This window comes from Oncorhynchus clarkii, chromosome 16 (assembly GCF_045791955.1).
Source record: "Oncorhynchus clarkii lewisi isolate Uvic-CL-2024 chromosome 16, UVic_Ocla_1.0, whole genome shotgun sequence".
In the NCBI taxonomy this organism is placed as follows: Eukaryota; Metazoa; Chordata; class Actinopteri; order Salmoniformes; family Salmonidae; genus Oncorhynchus; species Oncorhynchus clarkii.
Window position 1 is genome coordinate 1,069,155 of NC_092162.1, and position 20,400 is coordinate 1,089,554.

General features: G+C 44.6%; 1 protein-coding gene across 1 annotated transcript in view; it reads left to right on the forward strand.

Annotated features, from left to right (window-relative positions):
• LOC139367855 (nidogen 1a) overlaps positions 1-20,400 on the forward strand; it is a 74,705-nt gene that overhangs the window by 13,523 nt on the left and 40,782 nt on the right. The window contains exons 5-13 of the mRNA XM_071106188.1: positions 1,694-2,013; positions 2,410-2,550; positions 2,984-3,235; positions 3,980-4,180; positions 7,732-7,874; positions 8,187-8,277; positions 8,819-8,959; positions 15,482-15,610; positions 16,362-16,505. Of these exons, the coding sequence (XP_070962289.1) occupies positions 1,694-2,013; positions 2,410-2,550; positions 2,984-3,235; positions 3,980-4,180; positions 7,732-7,874; positions 8,187-8,277; positions 8,819-8,959; positions 15,482-15,610; positions 16,362-16,505 (1,562 nt within the window). The remainder of the gene's footprint in view (positions 1-1,693; positions 2,014-2,409; positions 2,551-2,983; positions 3,236-3,979; positions 4,181-7,731; positions 7,875-8,186; positions 8,278-8,818; positions 8,960-15,481; positions 15,611-16,361; positions 16,506-20,400) is intronic.

Here is a 20,400-nt window from a genome sequence, read left to right on the forward strand (position 1 = left end):
AGGCCATTCCAAGAAATGTTTACCCTTAAACCACTCAAGTGTTGCTTTAGCAGTATGCTTAGGGTCATTGTTCTGCTGGAAGGTGAACCTCCGTCCCAGTCTCAAATCTCTGGAAGACAAACAGGTTTCCCTCAAGAATTTCCCTGTACTTAGTGCCATCCAAAATTCCTCCAATTCTGACAAGTTTCCCAGTCCCTGCCAATGAAAACATCCCCACAGCATGATGCTGCCACCACAATGCTTCACTGTGGGATGGTGTTCCCGGGGTGATGAGAGGTGTTGGGTTTGCACCAGACATAGCGTTTTCCTTGACGGGCAAAAAGCTCAATTTTAGTCTCATCTGACCAGAGTACCTTCTTCCATATATTTGGGGAGTCTCCCACATGCCTTTTGGTGAACACCAAACATGTTTACTTATTTTTCTCTGGCCACTCTTCGGTAAAGCCCAGCTCTGTGGAGTGTACGCCTTAAAGTGGTCCTACGGACAGATACTCCAATCTCCGCTGTGGAGCTTTGCAGCTCCTTCAGGGTTATCATTGGTCTCTTTGTTGCCTCTCTGATTTAATGCCCTCCTTGCCTGGGCCGTAGGTTTTGGCGGGTTTGTTGTGGTTCCATATTCTTTCCATTTTCTTTATAATGGATTTAATTGTGCTTTGTGGGATGTTCAAAGTTTCTGATGGTTGTTTATAACCCAACCCTGATCTGTACGTCTCCACAACTTTGTCCCTGACCTGTTTGGAGAGCTCCTTGGTCTTCATGGTGCCGCTTGCTTGGTGGTGCCCCTTGCTTAGTGGTGTTGCAGACTCTGGGGCCTTTCAGAACAGGTGTATATATACTGAGATCGTGTGACGGATCATGTGACACTTAGATTGCCCAATAGGTGGACTTTATTTAACTAATTATGTGACTTCTGAAGGTAATTGGTTGCAACAGATCTTATTTAGGGGCTTCATAGCAAAGGGGGTGAATACATACAGTTGAAGTCGGAAGTTTACATACACCTTAGCCAAATACATTTAAACTCAGTTGTTCACAATTCCTGACATTTAATCCTAGTAAAAATTCCCTGTCTTAGGTCAGTTAGGATCACCACTTTATTTTAAGAATTTGAAATGTCAGCATAATAGTAGATAGAATCATTTATTTCAGCTTCTATTTCTTTCATCACAATTCCAAGTGGGTCAGAAGTTTACATACACTCAATTAGTATTTGGTAGCATTGCCTTTTAAATTGTTTAACTTGGGTCAAACGTTTCGGGTAGCCTTCCACAAGCTTCCCATAATAAGTTGGGTGAATTTTGGCCCATTCCTCCTGACAGAGCTGGTGTAACTGAGTCAGGCTCTTGCAGAGTATGTTGTGATGCCTTGTCTCTGAAGAAACTAGGTATCCTGGTCCTAGATCTGTTTGTGCTGTCTTGCCAACTCTTATGGTCCTACCGGGGAACTGCATTGTTCAGGGGCAGAACAACAGATTTTTACCTCGTCAGCTCAGGGATTCGATCTTGCAACTTTCTGGTTACTAGTCCAACACTCTAACCACTAGGCTCCCTGCTGCCCCACTTTGTTCCACCAATGTCTGTGAGGGAGGTCATGTTTGGTTTCCCACAGAAGTACAGAGATAATACTGCAGGATAAGGAAATTCCTTTTGGCAGTTCCTCTCGTGATCACTCCTCCTGCTTTATCTATCTCCAGGGAGACCAACTCAGGTAAGCGAGGTGTGTGGGTGTACGAGATTGGGACTTCCCCTTACTTCACCAGTGTGGCCCCAGGAGAGGTGACAGACCTGCCCCCAGACACAGGCCTGGAGTCAAGGGTCTCGGAGAAGGCTACCTCAAAGAGGTATCCTGGAGGAGGGCAACAAGTGACGTATTCTCCCTACGAACCAGAGGAGGAGGTGTATCGCAAGGAGCAGCCTCACCAGGGACCTCACCACGGGGGCCAGTTCACAGTCCACACGGTCCAGTACCAGCCTCAGGTGGTGGTAGTAGATGATGGAGACATCAACGTGGATGGTGGGTTCACATTGTTTGGTAGCATGGGAAAAATAACTTTACTTTGAATTCTAGAAATGTATTTTAAATTCTAGAACTTTCTTTTAAATTCTAGAACTGTGTTTTAAATACTAAAACTTTGTTTTAAAATGTATAACTTCTTTATTCTAGATTATAATTATTTTTAAATTCTAAAACTTTGTTTGAAATGCAAGAACATTGCGACCAGGTCCTTTTAATGTTTGATGTGCTAACCTTACCGTGACCCGACCAGGTCCTTCTGATGTTTGATGTGCTAACCTTACCATGACCCGACTAGGTCCTTCTGATGTTTGATGTGCTAACCTTACCATGACCCGACTAGGTCCTTCTGATGTTTGACCTTACTAACCTTACTGTCGTCTTCTCGTTTTACAGTGTTCTCCTACAACTCTGAGACATGTGCCAACAACAGAAATAAGTGTTCCACCTTCGCCGACTGTAAAGATTACGCCAGCGGTTACTGTTGTCACTGCCGGCCCGGCTACTATGGCAACGGAATACAGTGTGTGTCAGAGGGTAAGTCCCCAATTTTCATAACTCCATAGCTACTTATTTTTCTACTTTTTGAACCAAAATGAAATTATCACTCAACAAATGATCAAGTTGAATATCTAACAGGTGTGGCAACGATCGTGATTGTGATCCTGTTAGTCCCTCTGGTGATAGAGAGTCGGCTAAATGGCTGACATGTGAGCGGTAACTGTTGCTGTGGTTCTTTGAGATGTGGCAACTCATTGCTAGCTTGTCATTTAAATGTTAACTAGCCAGTCATTTCAGATAACGTTAGCTAGCTACAAAAATGACAAAGTCGACCTCTGTCTATCAGAAAACCGCGTACACAGAGCGACTCTTCCCAGATTTGTTGCTGTTTTGTCTTTCAGGGAAGCCACAGTGGATACGTAACATCTGTGACAATAGACAGTAATCTTCTTCTTCTTCGTTTTATCAGGTAAGCCCCAGAGGATGAACGGCAAGGTGAATGGCAGGGTGTACGTGGGCAACTCTCCGTCTCCCGTCGAGTTCAACAGCAACGACCTGCACTCGTACGTGGTAGCCAATGACGGGCGAGCATACGTGGCCATCAGCACCATCCCTGCCAGGCTAGGCCCCTCCCTCCAGCCCCTGTCAGCCCTGGGAGGAGTCATCGGATGGGCCTTCGCCCTGGAGCAGCCTGGATACAAGAACGGATTCAGCATCATCGGTGAACCACGTCTACCTTGTCGAATTGTCCTATAATTTTGTGCTCTTGATTAATAAGCTAAGGTTTTCAAACCTCTCCTCAAGGGATCCCCAGACATTTCACATTTAACAACGTTGTTGTAACTAACTCACCTGATTCACCAAGGGCTTCATGATTAGTTGACAAGCTGAAGGTCAGACTGTACATTACAATAAGAACTTCCTGGCCTTTTACACAGTGTTCTTACTTGTCATTGTATTTCATATACAGGAAGTCTGGGGTTTCTAGTCTTGACGTGATTCACAGCTGCTGGGTTATGCTGCAGCTGCAATACCACTTAGTCAGGCCAGGCACACACACACACACACACACACACACACCCAGGAAACGGCCAGCTGTCTTCTAGATATCTCCCACCACATTCTCCTCACATTACCTCAGAGCAGAGAGTGTTAGAGACGGAGGACAAGAGGACCAATGTTCAGTCCAGTCCAGGCCAGGCATGTTTGCCTTAACCATGACCTCTCGCTGTGTGTGTGTGTGTGTGTGTGTGTGTGTGTGTGTGTGTGTGTGTGTGTGTGTGTGTGTGTGTGTGTGTGTGTGTGTGTGTGTGTGTGTGTGTGTGTGTGCGTGCGTGCGTGCGTGCGTGCGTGCGTGCGTGTGTCAGAACCCAGGACTCTCTGGAAAACGGTGGCAATTGTTGCTGTTACTGAGTGGACTATGCTGGCAATGTGAATCAATGAAATGAAAATGTCTCCTCTCCAGGTGGTGAGTTTACGTGTCAGGCTGAGGTGACCTTCCTACCAGCCCAGGAGAAGCTGACCATCAAACAGGTGTTCAGTGGAATAGATGAGCATGATCACCTGGTGGTCAGTACCACTCTGGAGGGACGTGTCCCCGAAGTCCTCCGAGGATCCACTGTCCAGATAGAACCCTACTCTGAGATCTACCAGTACAGCTCCAACCGTAAGTTCTTTAACCTCTAACCCCTAACACCTCCCAGTACAGCTCCAACCGTAAGTTCTTTAACCTCTAACCCCTAACCCGTAACCCCTAACCCCTCCCAGTACAGCTCCAACCGTAAGTCCTTTAACCTCTAACCCCTAACCTCTAACCCCTAACCCCTCCCAGTACAGCTCCAACCGTAAGTCCTTTAACCTCTAACCCCTAACCTCTAACCCCTAACCCCTAACCCCTCCCAGCACAGCTCCAACCGTAAGACTTTTAACCCCTAACCTCTAACCCCTAACCCCTCTCAGTACAGCTCCAACCGTAAGTCCTTTAACCCCTAACCCCTAACCTCTAACCCCTAACCCCTCTCAGTACAGCTCCAACCGTAAGTTCTTTAACCTCTAACCCCTAACCCCTAACACCTCCCAGCACAGCTCCAACCGTAAGTCCTTTAAACTCTAACCTCTAACCCCTCCCAGTACAGCTCCAACCGTAAGTCCTTTAACCTCTAACCCCTAACCCCTAACCCCTCCCAGTACAGCTCCAACCGTAGGTCCTTTAACCCCTAACCCCTCCCAGTACAGCTCCAACCGTAAGTCCTTTAACCTCTAACCCCTAACCCCTCCCAGTACAGCTCCAACCGTAAGTCCTTTAACCTCTAACCCCTAACCCCTAACCCCTCCCAGTACAGCTCCAACCGTAAGTCTTTTAACCCCTAACCCCTCCCAGTACAGCTCCAACCGTAAGTCCTTTAACCTCTAACCCCTAACCCCTAAACCCTCCCAGTACAGCTCCAACCATAAGTCTTTTAACCCCTAACCCCTAACCCCTCCCAGTACAGCTCCAACCGTAGGTCCTTTAACCCCTAACCCCTCCCAGTACAGCTCCAACCGTAAGTCCTTTAACTCCTAACCCCTAACCCCTAACCCCTCCCAGTACAGCTCCAACCGTAAGTCCTTTAACTCCTAACCTCTAACCCCTCCCAGTACAGCTCCAACCGTAAGTCCTCTAACCCCTAACCCCTCCCAGTACAGCTCCAACCGTAAGTCCTTTAACCTCTAACCCCTAACCCCTCCCAGTACAGCTCCAACCGTAAGTCCTCTAACCCCTAACCCCTCCCAGTACAGCTCCAACCGTAAGTCCTTTAACCCCTAACCCCTCCCAGTACAGCTCCAACCGTAAGTCCTCTAACCCCTAACCCCTCCCAGTACAGCTCCAACCGTAAGTCCTTTAACCCCTAACCCCTCCCAGTACAGCTCCAACCGTAAGTCCTTTAACCTCTAACCCCTAACCCCTCCCAGTACAGCTCCATCCGTACGTCCATAAGCGCTAACCCCTAACCCCTAACGCCTCCAGAAGGACACTGATCATAATAGATGTCTCTATCTCTCCAGTCTCCTGGCTACAGTTAACAGTAACACACTGAATCACACAGATAGAAATACTGCCACCAATTATATATTAGAAATTGGGTGGAAAGAGCCCTGAATGTCAATTGACTGAAAGGCGTGGTATATTAGACCGTATGCCACAGGTATGACAAAACATTTATTTTTACTGTTTTAATTCCGTTGGTAACCAGTTTATAATGGCAGTAAGGCACCTCGGGGGTTTGTGATATATGGCTAATATACCACGGCTAAGGGCTGTGTCCAGGCACTCTGTGTTGCGTTGTGGGAAAGAACAGGATTCTAAACAGGATTCTAAATAGGATTCTAAAGGATTCTAAACAGGATTTTAAACAGGATTCTAAACAAGATTCTAAACAGGATTTAAAGGATTCTAAACGGGATTTTAAAGGATTCTAAACAGTTTTCTAAACAGGATTCTAAAAGATTCTAAACACGATTCTAAAGGATTCTAAACAGGATTCTAAAGGATTCTAAACAGGATTCTAAACAGGATTATAAACAGGATTTTAAAGGATTCTAAACAGGTTTCTAAACAGGATTCTGAAGGATTCTAAACATGATTCTAAACAGAATTCTAAAGGATTCTAAACAGGATTCTAAACAGGATTTTAAAGGATTCTAAACAGGTTTCTAAACAGGATTCTAAAGGATTCTAAACAGGATTCTAAAGGATTCTAAACAGGATTCTAAAGGATTCTAAACGGGATTCTAAATGATTCTAAACAGGATTCTCAACAGGATTCTAAAGGATAATAAACAGGATTCTAAAGGATTATAAACAGGATTATAAAGGATTCTAAACAGGATTATAAAGGATTATAAACAGGTTTCTAAACAGGATTCTAAACAGGATTATAAAGGATTCTAAACAGGATTATAAAGGATTCTAAACAGGATTTTAAAGGATTCTAAACAGGTTTCTAAACAGGATTCTAAACAGGATTCTAAAGGATTATAAACAGGATTCTAAAGGATTCTAAACAGGATTCTAAACAGGATTCTAAACAGAATTCTAAAGGATTCTAAACAGGATTCTAAAGGATTATAAACAGGATTATAAACAGGATTCTAAAGGATTCTAAACAGGATTCTAAAGGATTCTAAACAGGATTCTAAAGGATTATAAACAGGATTATAAACATGATTATAAAGGATTCTAACAGGCTCTAAACATAGAAGTAGATATCTATTCATAGGTTTCACCTCCGTCACTAGGTCACGTCTTGCCATTGTTATGAACGTTCTCAAGCCGTCCTCTTCCGGCGGTGCCATAGTGGTGCCCTACAGTGGTGATAAACCCAGTCATTCTGGACAGAGGCTAACTACTGTTTAGTCTAAATTACACTATAGTGCCTGTAAATACCATTATATTGCTAAAGTAATCAAATATTTAATAGGAAACTACTTTGCCAGCCTTATCATATTGTAAAATAGACTTGATGGCAATGTTGTCATTAGCTAGCAAAGTTCGTAAAAAATGACTAGCAATGATAACGTCAGCTAGCTAAAAATCCGAGGGCCTCCCCTTAATCTTAGCTAGCTAGCTAACGTTATACTGCATCTAAAGTCAATCTGGTGTCATCAAAATTATGACGAAAAGTCTCCTTTTGAATGTCATTGTATTTCCAAGCCACTGTAATGCACTTTTGATGAAATCTTAATCAGCGCTCATTGACGATGCGTTGAGTAGAATGGCATTAGTCCAAAACTAACGTTCAAAACAATATTGTGAGGAAACATGCAACCCATGAATAGGCTCAGTGCTGTGTTTATCTTACTCTATGTCTGTCCCATCAAGGATCATGTCGTGTGTGTCTCCTGATCTCAGCCTGGTGTCTCTCTCCTCCTGTAGTGATCACGTCTTCCTCTGAGCCTGGTGTCTCTCCTCCTGTAGTGATCACATCTTCCTCTGAGCCTGGTGTCTCTCTCCTCCTGTAGTGATCACATCTTCTTCTGAGCCTGGTGTCTCTACTCCTGTAGTGATCACGTCTTCCTCTGAGTATGGTGTCTCTCCTCCTGTAGTGATCACGTCTTCCTCTGAGTCTGGTGTCTCTCTCCTCCTGTAGTGATCACGTCTTCCTCTGAGTATGGTGTCTCTCCTCCTGTAGTGATCACATCTTCCTCTGAGCCTGGTGTCTCTCTCTCCTCGTTTAGTGATCACGTCTTCCTCTACAAGGGACTACACTGTGAGTCTGGATGATGGCTCTGCTGAGACCAGGACTTACCAGTGGAGACAGACCATCACCTTCCAGAGCTGTCCAAATGACGAGGCTGCAAGGGCCGTGCTTCCCACACAGGTACACACTAATCAATCAATCAATCATACGAGGGTGGGCAGGGTAGCCTAGTGGTTAGAGCGTTGGACTAGTAACCGAAAGGTTGCAAGTTCAAATCCCTGAGCTGACAAGGTACAAATCTGTCGTTCTGCCCCTGAACAGGCAGTTAACCCACTGTTCCTAGGCCGTCATTGAAAATAAGAATTTGTTCTTAACTGACTTGCCTAGTTAAATAAAGGTAAAATAAATAAAAAAATACTAGTAACCAAATGCATTAATAACCAAATGCAAATGCATGTAACTGAATGCATTAATACAGTACTTCTTCTACAGATGCTGAGTGTGGACCAGGTGTTTGTGATGTACGACTCCAACAACGAGCTGATCCGATACGCCATGAGCAACAAAATCGGTGATGTCAACGGTGAGGTCACTTCCCGTCTGAGGTTATTCTTGTCTCTCTGATTGGTCTGATTTCCCTTCCTTCCTTCTTCCTGTTTAGACTGATGTAAATTCCTCCTCCCTAATTGATACGTCTTTCTGTTGGTCTTCTTTTGTCTTATTTGTAGACGGTTCTAGTAGTAGTCGTTTCCCCCATCCTGTTTTAGACAGATCTTCCTAATTGAGAGCCTTCCAATTTTGTCGATAGTTTCTGGTAGTGCCAGTTTTGGAGTAGCAACAATCACCTACAATATAATATGAAACATTGTCTAAATGTGTGATAACCTAGTTCTTAACTACATTGATAATGGAATATTAAACCAGCACTTCCCAAACACGGTCCTAATCATATTTTGCCCTATCACTACACAGCTGATTTAAATAATCAATGTGCCCCCCTTGAGGTCCCCAGGACCGAGTTTGGGAAACGCTGTATTAAACTGTACTGGCTGTGTTTCTGTCCAGGAGGCCAGCAGGAAGTGGAGACTGCTGTATTAAACTGTACTGGCTGTGTTTCTGTCCAGGAGGCCAGCAGAAAGAGGAAAATTCCTGTTTCACTGGGAGACACGGTTGTGACACCAACGCTGTCTGTAGACCCGAACAGGGAACACAGTTCACCTGCCAGTGTGCTGCTGGCTTCACTGGAGACGGACGCTCTTGTTACGGTATGTTATGGAGACTGCATGTGACGGAACGGCTGACTGGAGTACTCATAATACACAGAGAGCTGATCAGAACCAGATCAGAACAATCACATCATTAGTAGCATCTTTTGGTGGCTAAATGAAGCTCTAGTCAGTATCTTTTGGTGGCTAAATGAAGCTCTAGTCAGTATCTTTTGGTGGCTAAATGAAGCTCTAGTCAGTATCTTTTGGTGGCTAAATGAAGCTCTAGTCAGTATCTTTTGGTGTCTAAATGAAGCTCTAGTCAGTATCTTTTGGTGGCTAAATGAAGCTCTAGTCAGTATCTGTTTGTGTCTAAATGAAGCTCTAGTCAGTATTTTTTGGTGGCTAAATGAAGCTCTAGTCAGTATCTTTTGGTGGCTAAATAAAGCTCTAGTCAGTATCTTTTGGTGGCTAAATGAAGCTCTAGTCAGTATCTTTTGGTGGCTAAATGAGGCTCTAGTCAGTATCTTTTGGTGTCTAAATGAAGCTCTAGTCAGTATCTTTTGGTGGCTAAATGAAGCTCTAGTCAGTATCTTTTGGTGGCTAAATGAAGCTCTAGTCAGTATCTTTTGGTGTCTAAATGAAGCTCTAGTCAGTATCTTTTGGTGGCTAAATTAAGCTCTAGTCAGTATCTTTTGGTGGCTAAATGAGGCTCTAGTCAGTATCTTTTGGTGTCTAAATGAAGCTCTAGTCAGTATCTTTTGGTGGCTAAATGAAGCTCTAGTCAGTATCTTTTGGTGGCTAAATGAAGCTCTAGTCAGTATCTTTTGGTGGCTAAATGAAGCTCTAGTCAGTATATTTTGGTGGCTAAATGAAGCTCTAGTCAGTATCTTTTGGTGGCTAAATGAAGCTCTAGTCAGTATCTTTTGGTGGCTAAATGAAGCTCTAGTCAGTATCTTTTGGTGGCTAAATGAAGCTCTAGTCAGTATCGTTTGGTGTCTAAATGAAGCTCTAGTCAGTATCGTTTGGTGTCTAAATGAAGCTCTAGTCAGTATCGTTTGGTGTCTAAATGAAGCTCTAGTCAGTATCGTTTGGTGGCTAAATGAAGCTCTAGTCAGTATCTTTTGGTGGCTAAATGAAGCTCTAGTCAGTATCTTTTGGTGGCTAAATGAAGCTCTAGTAAATATCGTTTGGTGTCTAAATGAAGCTCTAGTCAGTATCGTTTGGTGTCTAAATGAAGCTCTAGCCAGTATCGTTTGGTGTCTAAATGAAGCTCTAGTCAGTATCGTTTGGTGGCTAAATGAAGCTCTAGTCAGTATCGTTTGGTGTCTAAATGAAGCTCTAGTCAGTATTTTGCATACCAAGCAGGAAAGGGAAAAACATCTAATGCTCCATTACATCTTACAGTGTCCTCATTAACACTTACAGGTGTGCTGTGCTCTGTACTGTGCTGTACTCTGATGTGCTCTGTACTGTGCTGTACTCTGATGTGCTCTGTACTGTGCTGTACTCTGTACTGTGCTGTATTCTGTACTGTGCTGTGCTCTGTACTGTGCTGTGCTCTGTACTGTGCTGTGCTCTGTACTGTGCTGTGCTCTGTACTGTGCTGTACTCTGTACTGTGCTGTACTCTGTACTGTGCTGTGCTCTGTACTATATTCTGTACTCTGTACTGTGCTGTACTCTGTACTGTGCTGTACTCTGTACTGTGCTGTGCTCTGTACTGTGCTGTGCTCTGTACTGTGCTGTGCTCTGTACTGTGCTGTACTCTATACTGTGCTGTATGCTGTACTGTGCTGTACTCTGATGTGCTCTGTACTATATTCTGTACTCTGTACTGCGTTGTACTGTGGCCCTGGTTGAGAGCCCATCCTGTCAACCAATCCTGTTCCTTCACTGTCTGACTCCCAGACCAAACACTCAATCATAGGTTGATTAGGGGACCATTTCCACCCTACTCCCTAGAGCCCTCCCTTCATATCTTGGGGTTTCATGGCTAATTTCAGAGTTCACAAACAGTATGATGTACAGGAAGGAGCAGTCCCTTCACAGAGAGAGGGGGGTTTCTATTTTGGGCTTGGAGTTGGGTTAGGAAATGTTTTTGTCTTTGGAGTTGGGAAAGTCTTGGAACGGGATTGGGAGGGGGGAGGAACAGTTTTAGGATGACAGTAAAGGAAGTGCTCTCGGGCACACGGGGGTTAAAATGAGGACCCTACTCCCCTAGTCCACATAGAGAGGAGTTCTTATTTTGTCTTGGGACAGGCTTGGGGAGGGGAGGGGTAGGAACAGTTTTGGGACGAGGGAAAAGGAAGTGCTCTTAGCCACAGATAGTAAAGACAGGATGCTTGACAGACACAGGAAAGATTGTATCTCTAAACACATTTAGTAATTAGGAAACCAGTCTGATTCAGTTACAGTCCATCCAATGAACTACCGTCCCTCTGCTATCCAGATACTGTCCATCCAATGAACTACAGTCCCTCTGTTATCCAGATACTGTCCATCCAATGAACTACAGTCCCTCTGTTATCCAGATACTGTCCATCCAATGAACTACAGTCCCTTTGCTATCCAGATACTGTCCAGAACACTAGTGAACTACAGTCCCTCTGTTATCCAGATACTGTCCAGAACACCAGTGAACTACAGTCCGTCTGCTATCCAGATACTGTCCAGAACACCAGTGAACTACAGTCCCTCTGCTATCCAGATACTGTCCAGAACACCAGTGAACTACAGTCCCTCTGTTATCCAGATACTGTCCAGAACACCAGTGAACTACAGTCCCTCTGCTATCCAGATACTGTCCAGAACACCAGTGAACTACAGTCCCTCTGTTATCCAGATACTGTCCAGAACACCAGTGAACTACAGTCCCTCTGCTATCCAGATACTGTCCAGAACACCAGTGAACTACAGTCCCTCTGCTTTCCAGATACTGTCCAGAACACCAGTGAACTACAGTCCCTCTGTTATCCAGATACTGTCCAGAACACCAGTGAACTACAGTCCCTCTGCTATCCAGATACTGTCCAGAACACCAGTGAACTACAGTCCCTCTGCTATCAGATACTGTCCAGAACACCAGTGAACTACAGTCCCTCTGTTATCCAGATACTGTCCATCCAGTGAACTACAGTCCCTCTGCTATCCAGATACTGTCCAGAACACCAGTGAACTACAGTCCCTCTGCTATCCAGATACTGTCCATCCAGTGAACTACAGTCCCTCTGCTGTCCAGATACTGTCCATCCAGTGAACTACAGTCCCTCTGCTATCAGATACTGTCCAGAACACCAGTGAACTACAGTCCCTCTGCTGTCCAGATACTGTCCATCCAGTGAACTACAGTCCCTCTGCTATCAGATACTGTCCAGAACACCAGTGAACTACAGTCCCTCTGTTATCCAGATACTGTCCAGAACACCAGTGAACTACAGTCCCTCTGCTATCCAGATACTGTCCAGAACACTAGTGAACTACAGTCCCTCTGTTATCCAGATACTGTCCAGAACACTAGTGAACTACAGTCCCTCTGTTATCCAGATACTGTCCAGAACACCAGTGAACTACAGTCCCTCTGCTATCCAGATACTGTCCATCCAGTGAACTACAGTCCCTCTGCTATCCAGATACTGTCCAGAACACCAGTGAACTACAGTCCCTCTGCTATCCAGATACTGTCCATCCAGTGAACTACAGTCCCTCTGCTGTCCAGATACTGTCCATCCAGTGAACTACAGTCCCTCTGCTATCAGATACTGTCCAGAACACCAGTGAACTACAGTCCCTCTGCTGTCCAGATACTGTCCATCCAGTGAACTACAGTCCCTCTGCTATCAGATACTGTCCAGAACACCAGTGAACTACAGTCCCTCTGTTATCCAGATACTGTCCAGAACACCAGTGAACTACAGTCCCTCTGCTATCCAGATACTGTCCAGAACACTAGTGAACTACAGTCCCTCTGTTATCCAGATACTGTCCAGAACACTAGTGAACTACAGTCCCTCTGTTATCCAGATACTGTCCAGAACACCAGTGAACTACAGTCCCTCTGCTATCCAGATACTGTCCATCCAGTGAACTACAGTCCCTCTGCTGTCCAGATACTGTCCATCCAGTGAACTACAGTCCCTCTGCTATCAGATACTGTCCAGAACACCAGTGAACTACAGTCCCTCTGCTGTCCAGATACTGCCCATCCAGTGAACTACAGTCCCTCTGCTATCAGATACTGTCCAGAACACCAGTGAACTACAGTCCCTCTGTTATCCAGATACTGTCCAGAACACCAGTGAACTACAGTCCCTCTGCTATCCAGATACTGTCCAGAACACCAGTGAACTACAGTCCCTCTGCTATCCAGAAACTGACCAGAACACCAGTGAACTACAGTCCCTCTGCTATCAGATACTGTCCAGAACCATAGTGAACTACAGTCCCTCTGCTATCCAGATACTGTCCATCCAGTGAACTACAGTCCCTCTGCTTTCCATATACTGGCCAGAACACTAGTGAACTACAGTCCCTCTGCTTTCCAGATACTGTCCAGAACACCAGTGAACTACGGTCCCTCTGTTATCCAGATACTGTCCAGAACACCAGTGAACTACAGTCCCTCTGTTATCCAGATACTGTCCAGAACACCAGTGAACTACAGTCCCTCTGCTATCCAGAAACTGACCAGAACACCAGTAAACTACAGTCCCTCTGCTATCAGATACTGTCCAGAACCCTAGTGAACTACAGTCCCTCTGCTATCCAGATACTGTCCATCCAGTGAACTACAGTCCCTCTGCTTTCCATATACTGTCCAGAACACTAGTGAACTACAGTCCCTCTGCTTTCCAGATACTGTCCAGAACACCAGTGAACTACAGTCCCTCTGTTATCCAGATACTGTCCAGAACACCAGTGAACTACAGTCCCTCTGCTTTCCATATACTGTCCAGAACACTAGTGAACTACAGTCCCTCTGATATCCAGATACTGTCCAGAACACCAGTGAACTACAGTCCCTCTGTTATCCAGATACTGTCCAGAACACCAGTGAACTACAGTCCCTCTGATATCCAGATACTGTCCAGAACACTAGTGAACTACAGTCCCTCTGATATCCAGATACTGTCCAGAACACTAGTGAACTACAGTCCCTCTGCTATGCAGATACTGTCCAGAACACCAGTGAACTACAGTCCCTCTGATATCCAGACACTGTCCAGAACACCAGTGAACTACAGTCACAACATATTGGATTGTACCCACTGGTCTAATATGTTCCTAAATATTTTTCTCTGCATCTTGGGAGTTTGGTTTGGTAGCACGCCTAAAAAGATATTTCCCCAGATAATACATTGAACGAGGTTCATTGTCATGTTTACAGGTAATAACTTGTTATTATAGTTATTACCGTTATTATAGTTATTATAGTTGTTATAGTTATTATAGTTATTACCGTTATTTTAGTTATTATAGTTATTATAGTTGTTATAGTTGTTATAGTTATTATAGTTATTATAGTTATTGTAGTTATTATAGTTATTATAGTTATTATAGTTATTATAGTTATTATAGTTGTTATAGTTATTATAGTTATTATAGTTGTTATAGTTATTATAGTTATTATAGTTGTTATAGTTATTATAGTTATTATAGTTGTTATAGTTGTTATAGTTATTATAGTTATTATAGTTATTATAGTTATTATAGTTATTACCGTTATTTTAGTTATTATAGTTATTATAGTTGTTATAGTTATTATAGTTATTATAGTTGTTATAGTTATTATAGTTATTATAGTTATTATAGTTATTATAGTTGTTATAGTTATTATAGTTGTTATAGTTATTATAGTTATTATAGGTGTTATAGTTATTATAGTTATTATAGTTATTATAGTTATTATAGTTATTATAGTTATTATAGTTGTTATAGTTATTATAGTTGTTATAGTTGTTATAGTTATTATAGTTATTATAGTTGTTATAGTTATTACCGTTATTTTAGTTATTAAAGTTATTATAGTTATTATAGTTATTATAGTTATTATAGTTATTATAGTTATTATAGTTGTTATAGTTATTATAGTTGTTATAGTTGTTATAGTTATTATAGTTATTATAGTTGTTATAGTTATTACCGTTATTTTAGTTATTATAGTTATTATAGTTATTATAGTTGTTATAGTTATTATAGTTATTATAGTTATTATAGTTATTATAGTTGTTATAGTTATTATAGTTGTTATAGTTGTTATAGTTATTATAGTTATTATAGTTATTATAGTTATTTTAGTTATTATAGTTATTATAGTTATTATAGTTATTATAGTTGTTATAGTTGTTGTAGTTGTTGTAGTCTGTAGTATAGTATAGTATCTGAAGGTCGACATACCGTCCTGTGTCACTTTTCTACCATTTCTACCAGATCTGAACAGACTGACAGTCATTTTTCTGTTTCTGTTTGTCTCCATCTGTTCCTGTCAGACATAGTGTAGATCCCTCAGATCTCAACAGTCATGTGTATCTCTCTGTTTATGTGTGTTTATGTCAATGCTTGGGTTTGTGTTTGTTCCTGTCAGATATTGATGAGTGTAGAGAGATCCCTCTGGCCTGTGGAGAACACTCAGTCTGCAACAACCAGCCCGGAACCTTCCGCTGTGAGTGTAATGATGGATACCAGTTCGCCAGCGACGGGCACACCTGCATAGGTACACTTTGTGTGTGTATGTGTGTCTCCCTTTTTCTCTCTCTCTGTTTCTTATTCTTGTTCTCACTCCCCTCTCCCCTCTCGCTCTCTTTCTCCCAAACTGTCTGCCTCTCTCTCTTTCTCTCAAACTCTCTCTGTCTCGCTCTCTCTTTTTCTCAAACTCTCTCTCTCTCTCGCTCTCTCTTTCTCTTAAACTCTCTCTCTCGCTCTCTCTTTCTCTCAAACTCTCTGTCTCTCTCTCTCTCTCTCTCTCTCTCTCTTTTTCTCTCTGCCGCCCCCCTCTCTCTCTCTTTCTCTTAAACTCTCTCTGTCTAGCTCTCTCTCTCTCTCTGTCCCCCTCTCTTTTTCTCTCTGCCCCCCCCCCCCCCCTCTCTGTCTTCTGCTGCTTTAAATTCTGGGGTTAAACACTAACCACTGCCATATGAGGGAAATAAAAACAGAACAGATGAAAGCATGTCTGCTCACTTCTCGGCAACAGACAGACATTGTCGTTTTTTCACAGACAGCCCAATTCAGATTTTTTTCAGTAATTGTTCTTTTGACCAATCGGATCATCTCTCTTGTCAGTAATTGGGCAACAGATAAGAATTGGGCTGCCTGTGTAAACGCAGCCTGTGTCAGAATCTAGGCCAGAAAACTACTAACATACTAACATCTGAAATATTTGATGTTGACACCCCCTATCCTTTCCAGGAGTTTGATTGATTGACTGACCGACTTGCTGATTGGCTGTTTAATCCCCCCTTCCCCAGGAGTGGACCGTCCAGTAGACCACTGCGCGGCCGGCAGCCATGACTGTGACATCACGGAGCGCGCTCACTGCAGCTACAGTGGAGGATCCTCTTATATCTGCTCCTGTTGGCCTGGGTTTCAGGGACACGGACGGGTCTGCCAAGGTAATGGTGTGAGTGTGTTTGTGGGCATTTAAACCCACTGTTCCCTGGGCGCCGAAGACCTGGATGTCGATTATGGCGGCCCCCCCTCGCACCGCTCTGATTCAGAGGGGTTGGGTTAAATGCGGAAGACACATTTCAGTAGAATGCATTCAGTTGTACAACATACTAGGCATCCCCTCTCCCTTTATAACTGACTAGGCATCCCCCTCTTCCTTTACAACTGACTAGGCATCCCCCTCTCCCTTTACAACTGACTAGGCATCCCCCTCTCCCTTTATAACTGACTAGGCATCCCCCTCTCCCTTTACAACCGACTAGGTATCCCCCTCTCCCTTTACAACCGACTAGGCATCCCCCTCTCCCTTTATAACTGACTAGGCATCCCCCTCTCCCTTTATAACTGACTAGGCATCCCCCTCTCCCTTTACAACTGACTAGGCATCCCCCTCTCCCTTTACAACTGACTAGGCATCCCCCTCTCCCTTTATAACTGACTAGGCATCCCCCTCTCCCTTTACAACTGACTAGGCATCCCCCTCTTCCTTTATAACTGACTAGGCATCCCCCTCTCCCTTTACAACTGACTAGGCATCCCCCTCTCCCTTTACAACCGACTAGGCATCCCCCTCTCCCTTTACAACTGACTAGGTATCCCCCTCTCCCTTTACAACTGACTAGGCATCCCCCTCTCCCTTTATAACTGACTAGGCATCCCCCTCTCCCTTTATAACTGACTAGGTATCCCCTTCTCCCTTTATAACTGACTAGGTATCCCCCTCTCCCTTTACAACTGACTAGGCATCCCCTCTCCCTTTATAACTGACTAGGCATCCCCCTCTCCCTTTACAACCGACTAGGTATCCCCCTCTCCCTTTACAACTGACTAGGCATCCCCCTCTCCCTTTACAACTGACTAGGCATCCCCTCTCCCTTTATAACTGACTAGGCATCCCCCTCTCCCTTTACAACCGACTAGGTATCCCCCTCTCCCTTTACAACTGACTAGGCATCCCCCTCTCCCTTTACAACTGACTAGGCATCCCCTCTCCCTTTATAACTGACTAGGCATCCCCCTCTCCCTTTACAACTGACTAGGCATCCCCCTCTCCCTTTACAACCGACTAGGTATCCCCCTCTCCCTTTACAACTGACTAGGCATCCCCCTCTCCCTTTACAACTGACTAGGCATCCCCTCTCCCTTTATAACTGACTAGGCATCCCCCTCTCCCTTTATAACTGACTAGGTATCCCCCTCTCCCTTTATAACTGACTAGGCATCCCCCTCTCCCTTTACAACTGACTAGGTATCCCCCTCTCCCTTTACAACTGACTAGGCATCCCCCTCTCCCTTTACAACTGACTAGGCATCCCCCTTTCCCTTTATAACTGACTAGGTATCCCCCTGTCCCTTTACAACTGACTAGGTATCCCCCTCTCCCTTTACAACTGACTAGGGATCCCCCTCTCCCTTTACAACTGACTAGGCATCCCCCTCTCCCTTTACAACTGACTAGGCATCCCCCTTTCCCTTTATAACTGACTAGGTATCCCCCTCTCCCTTTACAACTGACTAGGTATCCCCCTCTCCCTTTATAACTGACTAGGTATCCCCCTCTCCCTTTATAACTGACTAGGTATCCCCTTCTCCCTTTATAACTGACTAGGTATCCCCCTCTCCCTTTACAACTGACTAGGTATCCCCCTCTCCCTTTATAACTGACTAGGCATCCCCCTCTCCCTTTACAACTGACTAGGCATCCCCCTCTCCCTTTACAACTGACTAGGCATCCCCCTCTCCCTTTACAACTGACTAGGCATCCCCCTCTCCCTTTATAACTGACTAGGTATCCCCCTCTCCCTTTATAACTGACTAGGTATCCCCCTCTCCCTTTATAACTGACTAGGCATCCCCCTCTCCCTTTATAGCTGACTAGGCATCCCCCTCTCCCTTTATAACTGACTAGGTATCCCCCTCTCCCTTTATAACTGACTAGGCATCCCCCTCTCCTTTTATAACTGACTAGGTATCCCCCTCTCCCTTTATAACTGACTAGGCATCCCCCTTCTCCCTTTATAACTGACTAGGCATCCCCCTTTCCCTTTACAACTGACTAGGCATCCCCCTTTCCCTTTATAACTGACTAGGGATCCCCCTGTCCCTTTACAACTGACTAGGCATCCCCCTCTCCCTTTATAACTGACTAGGCATCCCCTTTTCCCTTTACAACTGACTAGGCATCCCCTCTCCCTTTATAACTGACTAGGCATCCCCCTCTCCCTTTACAACTGACTAGGCATCCCCCTCTCCCTTTACAACTGACTAGGTATCCCCCTCTCCCTTTACAACTGACTAGGCATCCCCCTCTCCCTTTACAACTGACTAGGCATCCCCCTCTCCCTTTACAACTGACTAGGCATCCCCCTCTCCCTTTACAACTGACTAGGCATCCCCCTTTCCCTTTATAACTGACTAGGTATCCCCCTGTCCCTTTACAACTGACTAGGTATCCCCCTCTCCCTTTACAACTGACTAGGGATCCCCCTGTCCCTTTACAACTGACTAGGCATCCCCCTCTCCCTTTACAACTGACTAGGCATCCCCCTTTCCCTTTATAACTGACTAGGTATCCCCCTCTCCCTTTACAACTGACTAGGGATCCCCCTGTCCCTTTATAACTGACTAGGTATCCCCCTTTCCCTTTACAACTGACTAGGCATCCCCCTCTCCCTTTACAACTGACTAGGTATCCCCCTCTCCCTTTATAACTGACTAGGTATCCCCCTCTCCCTTTATAACTGACTAGGTATCCCCCTCTCCCTTTATAACTGACTAGGTATCCCCTTCTCCCTTTACAACTGACTAGGTATCCCCCTCTCCCTTTACAACTGACTAGGTATCCCCCTCTCCCTTTATAACTGACTAGGCATCCCCCTCTCCCTTTACAACTGACTAGGCATCCCCCTCTCCCTTTACAACTGACTAGGCATCCCCCTCTCCCTTTACAACTGACTAGGTATCCCCCTCTCCCTTTATAACTGACTAGGTATCCCCCTCTCCCTTTATAACTGACTAGGTATCCCCCTCTCCCTTTATAACTGACTAGGCATCCCCCTCTCCCTTTACAACTGACTAGGCATCCCCCTCTCCCTTTACAACTGACTAGGTATCCCCCTCTCCCTTTACAACTGACTAGGCATCCCCCTCTCCCTTTACAACTGACTAGGCATCCCCCTCTCCCTTTACAACTGACTAGGCATCCCCCTCTCCCTTTACAACTGACTAGGCATCCCCCTTTCCCTTTATAACTGACTAGGTATCCCCCTGTCCCTTTACAACTGACTAGGTATCCCCCTCTCCCTTTACAACTGACTAGGGATCCCCCTGTCCCTTTACAACTGACTAGGCATCCCCCTCTCCCTTTACAACTGACTAGGCATCCCCCTTTCCCTTTATAACTGACTAGGTATCCCCCTCTCCCTTTATAACTGACTAGGTATCCCCCTCTCCCTTTATAACTAACTAGGCATCCCCCTTTCCCTTTACAACTGACTAGGCATCCCCCTTTCCCTTTACAACTGACTAGGCATCCCCCTTTCCCTTTACAACTGACTAGGCATCCCCCTCTCCCTTTATAACTGACTAGGTATCCCCCTCTCCCTTTATAACTGACTAGGTATCCCCCTCTCCCTTTATAACTGACTAGGTATCCCCTTCTCCCTTTATAACTGACTAGGTATCCCCCTCTCCCTTTACAACTGACTAGGTATCCCCCTCTCCCTTTATAACTGACTAGGCATCCCCCTCTCCCTTTACAACTGACTAGGCATCCCCCTCTCCCTTTACAACTGACTAGGCATCCCCCTCTCCCTTTACAACTGACTAGGCATCCCCCTC